The sequence below is a fragment of the Serinus canaria genome, chromosome Z (genome assembly GCF_022539315.1).
Source record: "Serinus canaria isolate serCan28SL12 chromosome Z, serCan2020, whole genome shotgun sequence".
NCBI lineage: Eukaryota > Metazoa > Chordata > Aves > Passeriformes > Fringillidae > Serinus > Serinus canaria.
Genome location: NC_066343.1, coordinates 66,372,752 through 66,382,582, shown reverse-complemented (window position 1 = coordinate 66,382,582; position 9,831 = coordinate 66,372,752). Strand labels below are relative to the sequence as shown.

At 57.1% G+C, this 9,831-nt stretch overlaps 3 protein-coding genes across 6 annotated transcripts in view; 1 reads left to right on the top strand and 2 right to left on the bottom strand.

The window, feature by feature from the left end:
• The window catches only part of CD72 (CD72 molecule), a 4,008-nt gene extending 3,691 nt beyond the window's left edge, over positions 1–317 (bottom strand). Inside the window, exon 1 of the mRNA XM_050987375.1 lies at positions 236–317. Within this exon, the coding sequence (XP_050843332.1) occupies positions 236–317 (82 nt within the window). The remainder of the gene's footprint in view (positions 1–235) is intronic.
• Positions 318–741: 424 nt separating this feature from the next.
• On the bottom strand, positions 742–3,750 carry LOC103822926 (killer cell lectin-like receptor subfamily G member 1). The gene is made up of 6 exons (XM_009097963.4): positions 3,649–3,750; positions 3,085–3,195; positions 2,511–2,594; positions 1,741–1,889; positions 1,397–1,500; positions 742–937 (listed from the first exon to the last, which is right to left on the bottom strand). Exons 1-6 carry the CDS (start codon positions 3,695–3,697, stop codon positions 742–744), a joined length of 693 nt encoding a protein of 230 aa, XP_009096211.1. The 5' UTR covers positions 3,698–3,750.
• A 1,598-nt stretch (positions 3,751–5,348) lies between these two features.
• On the top strand, positions 5,349–9,190 carry LOC103822927 (uncharacterized). Of its 4 annotated transcripts, none has more exons than XM_050987313.1 (8): positions 5,349–5,714; positions 6,397–6,471; positions 6,978–7,055; positions 7,994–8,044; positions 8,124–8,159; positions 8,247–8,291; positions 8,482–8,625; positions 8,712–9,190. In XM_050987313.1, the coding sequence occupies exons 1-8, from the start codon at positions 5,378–5,380 to the stop codon at positions 9,047–9,049; spliced, it is 1,104 nt and encodes a 367-aa protein (XP_050843270.1). In that variant the 5' UTR covers positions 5,349–5,377; the 3' UTR covers positions 9,050–9,190. The 4 variants fall into 4 exon arrangements, with proteins under 4 accessions (XP_050843270.1, XP_050843269.1, XP_050843268.1 ...); XM_050987312.1 differs by having other exon boundaries at positions 7,991–8,044; XM_050987311.1 differs by having other exon boundaries at positions 6,936–7,055.
• The last annotated feature ends 641 nt before the right edge of the window (positions 9,191–9,831 follow it).

The following is a 9,831-nucleotide window of genomic DNA, read 5'->3' as shown; positions in this document are numbered from 1 at the left end:
CCAGACCACAGCAGAGCTACCCTTCCCCCTTCTGCCTCCCAGTCCTGTTCAGGCTGACAGGCTGCCTTGGCTGTGGGGTCTTTTGCATTTACTGGCAGGGAGTCCCAGCAAGGTCTGTGCCAGAGCTGCAGACTGCTGGAACAACTCAGTGGTCTATACCGAAACCAGAACAGCCTCTGGGACTAGACAACTCCAAATCAAGCCCTAGCAGGCCTTTTAAGGTCTCACACATCACCCAACGTGGGGATGTTTGCTGGAACCTCTTCAGACTGGGCAGGCACCAGCAAACAAGCTGCTGCCCAGCCCAAGTCCCCCATGGGACTGCAGAGGCAAAGGGTCACCCTCTGAGCAGCATGAGCCAAGAAGCAAAAGCCCCAGGCAAGCACCATGATCAGAAAGCCCAGCTTTCATGGGACCTGTGCCAGCCGGCACAGGAGCTGCTGCTGAACGCTGCTGTTGGGCGATGGATTCCTGCTGGCTCAATGCTGGCTTCTGGACACAGGATACAAGTTCCCACTTGTGAGTGATGCCACCGAGTCTGAGATCTGGAAGATGCACCTCCATCCTCCCACCCCCACACCCCAAAGCCATCTGCAGTTATTGGCAGGATTTATTGGCAAAGTGCAGAGCTCTGGAGGGTAGAGAGGTCTGGGCCAGGAGGCAGCAAGGCCTGGGAATGCCCATGCACTGGGGTCAGGCAGGGAACAGGGTGGTGGCACAGGCTGGGGGTCACCCTGGCCATCAGGGCCTCACACAGCTGTAGGTGGTGTTTCCCCAGAGGAAGGCAGGAGGCGAGGACTGGAGCCACTGCATGGTGGCTGCACTCTGCTTGCAGACCCATCTGAGGGCATCTGTGCATGCACCACCTAAAAGTCCCAAGCCTGACACCCTGCCACAGGCCTGGAAAGACCTGGTGTAGCGCTGGACTGGGAAGATCCTGCAAGGGAGAGAGTGAGCTGAGATGGGAAGGGCAGGAAGAACTGAGGCTGTCCCATCAGCAGCTCCTGCAGTCAGGGACCAGACACGGCACAGGGATGCTGTGGGGGCAAAGTTCACCCTCCCCATGGGGCACAGTCTCCTGCCAGCCTCTCCCCAGTTAGGCCACATGCCCTGATCACTCACAAAGTACCCCCAGGTTAATCCTAGCAGGGCTGAGCACTGACCAAACCGGGACCAGTTTGCAGAATCCCCTGAAGAGCCAGGCAGAGTGTGGGCACCAGGATCAGGCCTCTGCTAAAATGCCCCTTCCCTAAAATGCCCCAATGCAGTCCTGGAAAGAAAAGAGGTGGCCAAGAAAAATTTGGATCACATCCCTGCATGCCTGTCCCCACCACCACCCCGAGCCCTGATGATGGAACTTCAGCACACCCAGCTGGAAACAAGCTGATAACCTCACCATTCCAGTGTGGTGCCATCCAGCCACTTCCACTCAGACCTGAAGCCATCCTGCTTCAGCCCCACATGAAAGGCATCCATGTTAGCTGTGCGCACCAGGAACGCCTAGCACAGGAGAGGACCCACATGAACCCTCTGGGGGACACCCAGCCCAGCCACAGGTTAGTGATGGGGGCTGACTGTATGACCACAGCATTGCCAGCTCCCTGCCTGGAGGCTGTGCAAGGCTCTGGGCACATGGGCTGGGAAGCTGGGACAATGCTGTGCCTGGGTGACTGCTGAGGGACCGTGAGGTGGCCACCAGGACAGCCCAGTGCTCACAGGGAGTTGGCAGGGTGCACTCACCAGGGTGGTGTTGGCTTGGATGGTGACCAGCTGTGCCCCTCTGGAGCAGCAGTCCTCTCTGCTCTGCTCCCAGTTCTTTTTGGCAGAGGAGAAGTAGTAGCATTGCCCCGCATCCCAGAGCCAGCCAACCGGGCAAAACTGGCATCGCCCTGCACACCAGAAACACAGCAGGTAGGATGGGGCAGCTGGGCAGGACTGCCACCAGCCCCAGGCACCAGGAGAGTGACAGTGGGCAGTCAGGGCAACGACCAACCCATCATGTTTGTACGTCTGCCCCATGGAGACCACTCTGCATTTGCCCTCATTTGTGAGTCCAGTTCCAACATTCCAGTCCCAGATCACTGGGAAGAGGGACTAGCTACAGGAACATGCTGGCATTGAGCAGGGCAAGGAGCTGCAGGTTAGGGAAGTGATACAAACACAGTTTGCAAAGTGCTGGGGACTCAGATAAGGTTGCAGCTGCACCAAAAGCTGATGTCATCTGGAACAGGGATGCTGGTGGCATCCATGAGCCTGGTGCTGGTGGTGTGCCCAGGAAACACTGAGCTGTCTGGGGTCATCTCTTCTAAAGGGGTCTCAGCAGTTCAGCGTGTTCAGAAGTGCTGGGGCAGCTCTCCACACCACAAGTTGGGGGACAGGCAGTAAAGGTGAAAGAATATGTAGGGAGAGAGCTCAGGGAAACATCCTCCAGTAAGAAGAGATCTGGCTGCTTGAAAGCAGCAGTAAGGCCCTCTCCAAACCTTACCCGGGAGCCCATGAGGCTCTCTTACCTTCCAGTGTCTGTTTCCCATAGTTGGGGCTCTCCTCTATTCTCCAGAGACCATCCATGCAGCTTGTTTGTTGTTGCACTAAATCTACAGCAGAAGAGCACAGCTGAGCCATAGCAACTCCAGGCTCCTGCTCCCAGCAGCACCCAGTGTCCTCTCCCACAGGACAGCCTCATGGCTGTGGGTGAGGTGTCCCCTGCTTTAGCCACACCAAGCCTGCCAAGGTCCTTGCAGATTTTACTGAGCCTGGGAGCCCTCCATGCAGCAGGCTTTCGGGCAAAGTGCTGCTGTCTTTCAGTATCAGTATCAGTGCCCTCCCTCTCACCTTTCATTGCCATCTGATGGAGTGGCTTTCCCCAAGAGCCTCTGTCGCCCCAGATTCCTTGTCCAGCTACATAGGTGGTGTCTTGCCTCACCAATTTGCCCGAGAACCCATGATGCCCTCAGCCCCAAGCAGAAGCACCCAGCTCCATGGGGAAGCTAAAGCTCAGCCTGTCAGGACACAAGTGCTATGGTGCCAGCCCTGACCCCAGGACCCCCTCTGCAGAGATCTGAGCACTGCCTGGCTGGTACTTACAGTGGAAACTCAGGCTGACAAGGATGATCTGTGCCAGTAGGAGTGTCAGGGAGAGGAGACCCAGGCTGAGGGCTGCCCAGCACCAGGGCAGGCGCACTTGCTGCTGAGGAGCTGAGAGAAGGAGTTAACATAGACCGGGGGTGGGGGGGAGGGGTGATAGTTTGGAGGGAGCAGTGGGTAGTCTTGAGCCAGGAAATGTCTGTGAATCCCAGGTGGAATGTCAGGAGGCACTGGGGGAGCCTGGGAAAAGTGGGGGAGAAGATCCGGTTTGCAGCAGCTTGATTGTCCTAGAAATTATCTCCCTGCACACAGTGCTTGGTGGGGAGAGCAGAGGGGAAGTGTCTGTGCTGTGGCATGGGGGTGCAGTGGACATTCCTTGCCTTTGAGCCCCTCCAGCCCCCCACCCCAAGAGTAGGCAGTCTGCAACAGGGCCGGAGAGGAGCTGTTTGAGAGAGGACACTAAGAAAGAGGGAGTGGGGGGAGCAGGACTGGGAGGACATTTCTGGTAAAGGCAAGGGGCTGCAAGAGGGCAGGGAACCCACAGAGAGAGTTGGAGGCCATTACCTGGTGTGGGGGGAAAGCGCAGGTCAGCATACATGACAGCCTCTTCCATCCCTTCCTTGCTCTCCTGCTCTGCAGCCCACAGGGGCAGCGACAGCCCTTTCCCAGCCCAGCTTCTCAGACAGCTGTGATGCAAAATGGAAAGTGTCACTTCCTGGTGGGGTCCCCAGAGGCACCACCTGGCACAAAAACCTGGGGTGCTTGTGGGGCTGCCAGACACTTGGGGCGAGGGGCAGCCCTGTTGAGGCCAGAATCCTGGAATCCCGGCAACCCAGCAGAAGGGAACCACACACTCCTGGCTTGATGGTAGCCAGCAGTGGGAATGGCTGCTGGCTCCAACATGCAGCCAGGGCTGCGGTAAGCAGGCACGTCATGGAGTTGTAAAGGACCTTAAAGGTCACCTCGTTCCAAGCCCCCTGCCAAGGACAGGGACACCCTCCACTAGACCAGGTTGTTCAGAGCCCCATCCAACCTGACAGACACTTTCATGGATGGGGCATTGACAGCTTTCCTGGACAACCTGTGCCAGTGCCTCACCATCTTCATAATAATTTCTTCCTAAAACAGGAAAAGTTATATGAGACGCAGCTGAGGTAACTTTGTCTGTACAAGCCTGGAGAAAAGGAGACTGCAGAAAGACCTCATCACAGTCTACAAGAAGAAGCAGATGGGCAGACACTGATCTCTCTGGTGACTAGTTACAGGTGTCATGAAGGGTTTAGGTTGAATATTAGGCAAAGATTTCTCACCCAGAGGGTGGTTGAGCACTGGAACAGGTTCCCCAGGGAAGTGATCACAGCACCAAGTCTGACAGAGTTCAGGAAGTATTTGGACAATGTTCTGAGGCACATTGGGGGATTTTTGGGGGTGTCCTGTGCAAGGAGTTGGACTTTGATGATCCCAGTGGGTCCCTTCCAACTCAGGAAATTCTGTGATTCTGTGATAAATATCTAAGCTAAACCTGCCCTCTGACAGTCTGAAGCCATTCCTCCTTCTCCTGTCACAACACACCCTTACAAAAAGTTCCCCTCCATCTCTCTATAGTCCTTCTGGCAAAGCTGCTTAAGGTCTCCCCAGGACCTTCTCTTCTCCAGGTTGAACGAGTGTGGCTCTCTCGGTCTGATCTCCCCTAGGGACTGCAAGGGAAGATTGAGTATCCTTGGGACACAGGACACATTCCCTGGCCCCTCTCTCTAAGGAGCAAGGCCATGGGGTATTTGCTTAGAAGCCCCCTTTTTTGCACGTGGCTGCGGCTGCAACTCAGCCCTGGAAAATGGGGGGGCTGGGGCGCTCCTTCCCCTGCCTCAGCCTCCAGGGCTACCATGATGGCCACCCGTGCCGTGCCCTCGCACGAGGGAGCGGCAGAGCCCCCCGGAACCCTAGGAGCCCGCGGGCACACAACGACCCCGCTCCGAGCTGGCGGCTTTCCCTGCGGGAGGAGATCTCGTCCAGGACTACGTTTCCCAGCGGCTCCTCCCGGAGAGCTGCACATGCTCGATGCTCCCCCCGGCAGCTCCCGGCAGCTCCCGGCGCGGCGCCCGATGCGGCGCAAGGGCGGTCGGCGCGGATCCCGGGGCAGCCACCAGGGCGGCTCCCGGCGGTTCCCGGAGCGCCTCCCGGTGCCCCCCCCCGGCGCGGCATCCTCCCGGAGCGCCCCCGGGAGCGCACGACCGAGTCCCGCCGCCGGCCCGGGCCCGAGCGATCCCGGCGACCCCCGCCCCGGGCCGGCAGCATGCCCCGCGGGCGAGCCTGGACGCAGGCGGAGGTCAGAAGCCTCCTGTCGCTGGTGAGGGGCTCGGGAGAGGCCGCGCTGCTCATGGCCTCCACGTCGCGACCCAACGAGGCGCTCTGGCAGGAGATCTCCCGGGGGCTGAAGGCGACCGGCTACGAGCGCAGTGTGGCCCAGTGCCGCTCCAAGTGGAAGGCGCTCAAGCAGGCTTTCCACTCGGAGCGGGAGACGCGCCGGACGGCAGGACACCACTCGTCCCGGCTGCCGCCTCACTACCGAACCATGAAGAGCATCTGGAAGGCGGCCGGGCGGCCCGTCTTCGGCGAACGGAGGATGCCAAGTGGGTGCCGGGCACGGGCTTGTGGGCTTAGCAGGGTGGCTAAACGTGGGGTGCTGGTGGAGCAGTGATACTGTGTGAACACCTGTAAAAAAGCCACAGGGGCTTGCTTCTTAGCTGGATAGCTGATTCCCCGTAGGGTCAGAGAGCCCCAGGCAAGCAGTATTGAGGCCGGATATGTCAGCCCTCCAGGGTCTGGGTGCCCGAGCTCGAACTGCTGCACAGCCGTGGCCACCTTAGCAAGCTCAGTGATTGTCAGCTCTTAGTGATATCAGCTCCTTTATGGTTTCAGCTCTTAGCTTGCCAAGGGGCTCTGGCTGGTCGTGGTTATCAGGAGAGCAGGCTGGAGAAAGAGAGAAGGCAGCTTCCACTGTGGTGTTCCACAGTGTTTTATTTTGAGGGATTTGCGAAGGGTCTGATGGCAGCTCTTCTAACAAAATGGGCCAAGACAGCCCCTTTTATAGGGTTAGGGGGGCTTGGAAACTGACCAGTTGTAAGGGTTAGGGAAACTAGCCTGTGGGGTCACAAAAAGATAAACAGGCCTGGAGGACCGGAGTGAAGACTTCTGGTTCAATTCCTATGACTTGACATTTCCTTATCTCTAAACCATTGTTCTCCACGGGGCTGTAGCTGGCCCTGTGTCTGCTACACCCATGGTCTGTTGATGGTCTTTCTCTTCCCCTAGACGTGGTGAAGCTGCCGTCCAGAAGGCGCAGGTCAGCCTTTGCCACATGCTCTCCATCTTCACCAGAGCCACCAGGTACCCATGTGTTACTGACATGTTCTATGAAGAATCCTTTCTTTAGGATTTTTCTCTCCTGAGAAGCTGAGAGGCCTCAGGAACAAACTGTAAACAATTCTTATCTGGTGCTGTGGAATGCAACGGGGGAATCTGTGATTGGTCTCATCTGGTTGTTTCTAATTAAGGGCCAATCACAGATCACCTGTGCAGACTGTCTCGGTCAGAGACAAACCTTTGTTATTCATTCCTTTTTCTCTTCTTAGCTTAACTTTCTGATGAAATCCTTTCCTCTATTCTTTTAGCATAGTTTTAATATATTATAGATCATAAAATAATAAATCAAGCCTTCTGATACATGGAGTCAACTTTCTCGTCTCTTCCCTCATCCTGAGACCCCTGCGAACAAGCCACACCCGTGGACTCAGGCAGCTGGAGCGGGGCTTGTCCTGGCTGCGAGGTGGTGGACACCCTTCTCTCCCCAGTTACTGAAGCTCTTTTCTGCACCCCTTCACCTCCTTCTGCAGAGCCTAACGTTGGTGGGAACACCCCCAGCATACTGCTGTCACCGGTGCTGCAGTGTACTAAGGACGAGCCAGAAAGTCGTAAGTACTGAGCAGCCCTGCTGTGTTGAGCTGCATGGCTCCAGCCCTGGCTCCAGCCCAAGCCCATGCCATCATGATGGGAATGGGAGGCTAAGAGGATCAGGGGATCCATCACATGTCCCTTGGCATGGATGGTCAACGATGGGTGTGTTTGGACTTCTGTCTCTGCAGGCTTTGGCTCCAAACCAGCCCCAGAGCATGTGGGGAAGAGGATGGCTAGGATAGGGCAGGAGGGAGCACCAGCCTGAGGGCATGGCAAGGCTGCTGGCTGCCCTAGGGCAGATCATGAGGCAAGAGGTCTTGAAGGGGCAGTGGCCCTAGTACAGCGCCGGGATCTCGTGGCTGGTGGCATTGCAGGGCATGTGACTCCCTTCCCTTCGGCAGTCCTGGCTCCTCCGTGGCCCAGTAACACCATAAAGCTTCAGACAAGTTTGGGCTGTGTGTGAGGGCCAGAGCTGCCTGCAGCTCCCCTGCCCTTCAGCCCACCCACGTGCTTAACCTGCAGACCCCTCAATGCTCACAGTCCTGGGGATTTGGCACTGAGGTTATGCAGGACACATCCCTGAGTCTGGTTTGCATGGGCAACCCGGCCATCTTCCCACACTGGGTAACCACCTTCTGTCTCCCCAAATTCCCCCTGCAGTTTCAAGTGGACGTGGGATTCTCCTTCTCTTCCAGTCCTAGTGTGTTGTGTAGCGTTGCTGCGCACTGCTCGGCCGCTGCTGCCTTCCAGCCCAGAGATGGCTGCATTGCAGTGGTGGGTGATTTTGTACCTAGTTCTGAAGTGCTTTGGGGCCCTGCAGGGCACTCTGGAGCTGTGGCTAGGGCATGTCAGGCTGAGGGGCTGGTCGTGGCAAGCTGGGCAGACCTCAGGCTGGTGGTGATCCACCAGCAGGTCCTTTCAGAAGGCATATCTCTTCTCTGCTTTCTCCCAGCAGCTGGTGGGGAACACATTGCTGGAGTGCCACCCACACCCCCTGCCATGCCACGTAAGGCTTTCCTTGCCCTGCTCAGCCCAGTAAACCCCCTCAGCCCCACAAGCAGGGTCTGATATGGTTCTCATTGCAGACACCAGTTGCTGCGTCTCTCCTCTCTCCCTCCTGGGTGAGTACCATGCCCCAGTTATCATTCTTGTGTGCCCTGGCACAAGAGGTGGCTGCAGCTCACAGGCTGCGTCTGCTCTCCTTCCAGGCTGTCACGCTGACCTGAAGCAGGAAGGAGCTGAGGGAAAGGCCAGTAAGTGTCTGCAGCTTTGAGTGAGTTCTTGTGCTCCAGGGCACAGTTCCATCTTGTCCTGCCAGTGAAAAGGGCACAGACTCCCAGAGGCAGTGCCTTTCCAGGGCTCTGTGTCACAGTCAGGATAAATTTGGGGGTTGGGTGTCTCCATCACTCTTGTGTTTTGCTCCATGCCAAGCTTTCGTGACAGATTTTTCTGGTGAGACATCCCTGGGGACGGGAAGAGGAAGCCAAGTGCTGCCACTGGCTGCTGCAGCCACAGGCTCCCACGGGACAGCAGTCATGAGTGAGCAGCCAGCAGCAGCTGAAGATGCATCAGACGCAAGTCTGCATGGTGGGTGCTCCCTGCAGCTTCATAGCAGCCTCACAGGGAGCTCTCAGAGCCATGGTGAGATGCCACTGACCTCTCTCTCACTGCAGGGTCTGGCATGGCAGGCTTGCTCCAGAATGTCCAGCAACTGCTGGTGCAGATCCTGCAGACATCGTGGCAGCAGCAGGCACTACTGGAGAGCCTGGCCAGAGACACCGTCTCCCACCTCCACCTCCTCTCCCACAGCCTTGTGCAGATGGGCGAGACCCTGCAACAACTCCTGCTCCAGCCACAGACCTATCCTCGCCCCCTTGGCCACTGTGTCCCCCACATGCCCCTTTTTGAGGGTGGCTCCAGAGTGCCCTGCTCCCCTGGTACTCCTCACACTTCCCTGGATCACAAAGAGGAGCCTCAGCTGTCCTCTGATGCCAGGTGCATCTCCCCCTGAGTGGCACCATCGCTGGCCCCAGGAGGAACAGCTTTGGTACAGAGCCATGGCACAAATCTTTATATCAGAGGTTCCAGATATTTTGAAAGTTTACACTAGAGAGACATTTAATAAAATTAAAAATAGCTTTTCTACCAGCAATGGCAACTGACCAATTCTTTCCCCCTCTCTGGGGAATGTTCCCCTTCTCACTTTCGAGATGAGCATGAGGGGAACTCAGCTATTTACAGACTCAGAAACTCCCAGCCCACACACCATGGGGCAGATGTACTTTTCTTATCCTTTACACCAGCACCTGGGGTGGGCATCAGATGTTCCTGAAGATGTCCTGCTGTCTGTGGAGCAGAGCTAGGCTGCTGCCAGGAATGGAGGCCAGGAAGCCCAGGCTGCATCCGTCTCCAGGGGAAAAGGCTGGGGTGGCTGATGCTGCGCTGGGGAAGCAGCGTGTGCAGCAGCCATGGTCCCTTAGTGTCCAGGTTCTCGGCAGGTTTCTACCAGGGGACAATCTGGGCCTTTCACAACCAGTACTGTGGGCTTGCCACATGCTCTGGTGAGGACCTCCTGCTCCAGGAGGGATCCTCCTGCTTCAGTCCATGGATCATCATCAAGGTAACGGTATCTGAAGACATAACCATGGTGTGTGCCTAGAGAAGAGACCTCAGACTCTCACCTGGACCCCCCCACCTTCACCAGTTTGTGCACATCCCCCACGGGGATGGCGCAGTGTGCTGTCTGCCTCCAGAATCTCTTTGCCACATCCAGGGAGAGGAAGTGTACGTCAC

Excerpts from the sequence above, each read along its gene's own strand:
- LOC103822926 (XM_009097963.4), bottom strand. The coding sequence starts at position 3,697 with ATGGAAGAGGCTGTCATGTATGCTGACCTGCGCTTTCCCCCCACACCA. Across the intron at positions 2,595-3,084 it reads TGTCAGCCTGAGTTTCCACT|ATTTAGTGCAACAACAAACA; the intron begins GTAAGTACCAGC and ends CTTCTGCTGTAG. Across the intron at positions 1,501-1,740 it reads TCCAAGCCAACACCACCCTG|GCGTTCCTGGTGCGCACAGC; the intron begins GTGAGTGCACCC and ends CTCCTGTGCTAG.
- LOC103822927 (XM_050987310.1), top strand. The coding sequence starts at position 5,378 with ATGCCCCGCGGGCGAGCCTGGACGCAGGCGGAGGTCAGAAGCCTCCTG. Across the intron at positions 5,715-6,396 it reads CGGCGAACGGAGGATGCCAA|ACGTGGTGAAGCTGCCGTCC; the intron begins GTGGGTGCCGGG and ends CTCTTCCCCTAG. Across the intron at positions 7,056-7,990 it reads TAAGGACGAGCCAGAAAGTC|CAGCTGGTGGGGAACACATT; the intron begins GTAAGTACTGAG and ends GCTTTCTCCCAG.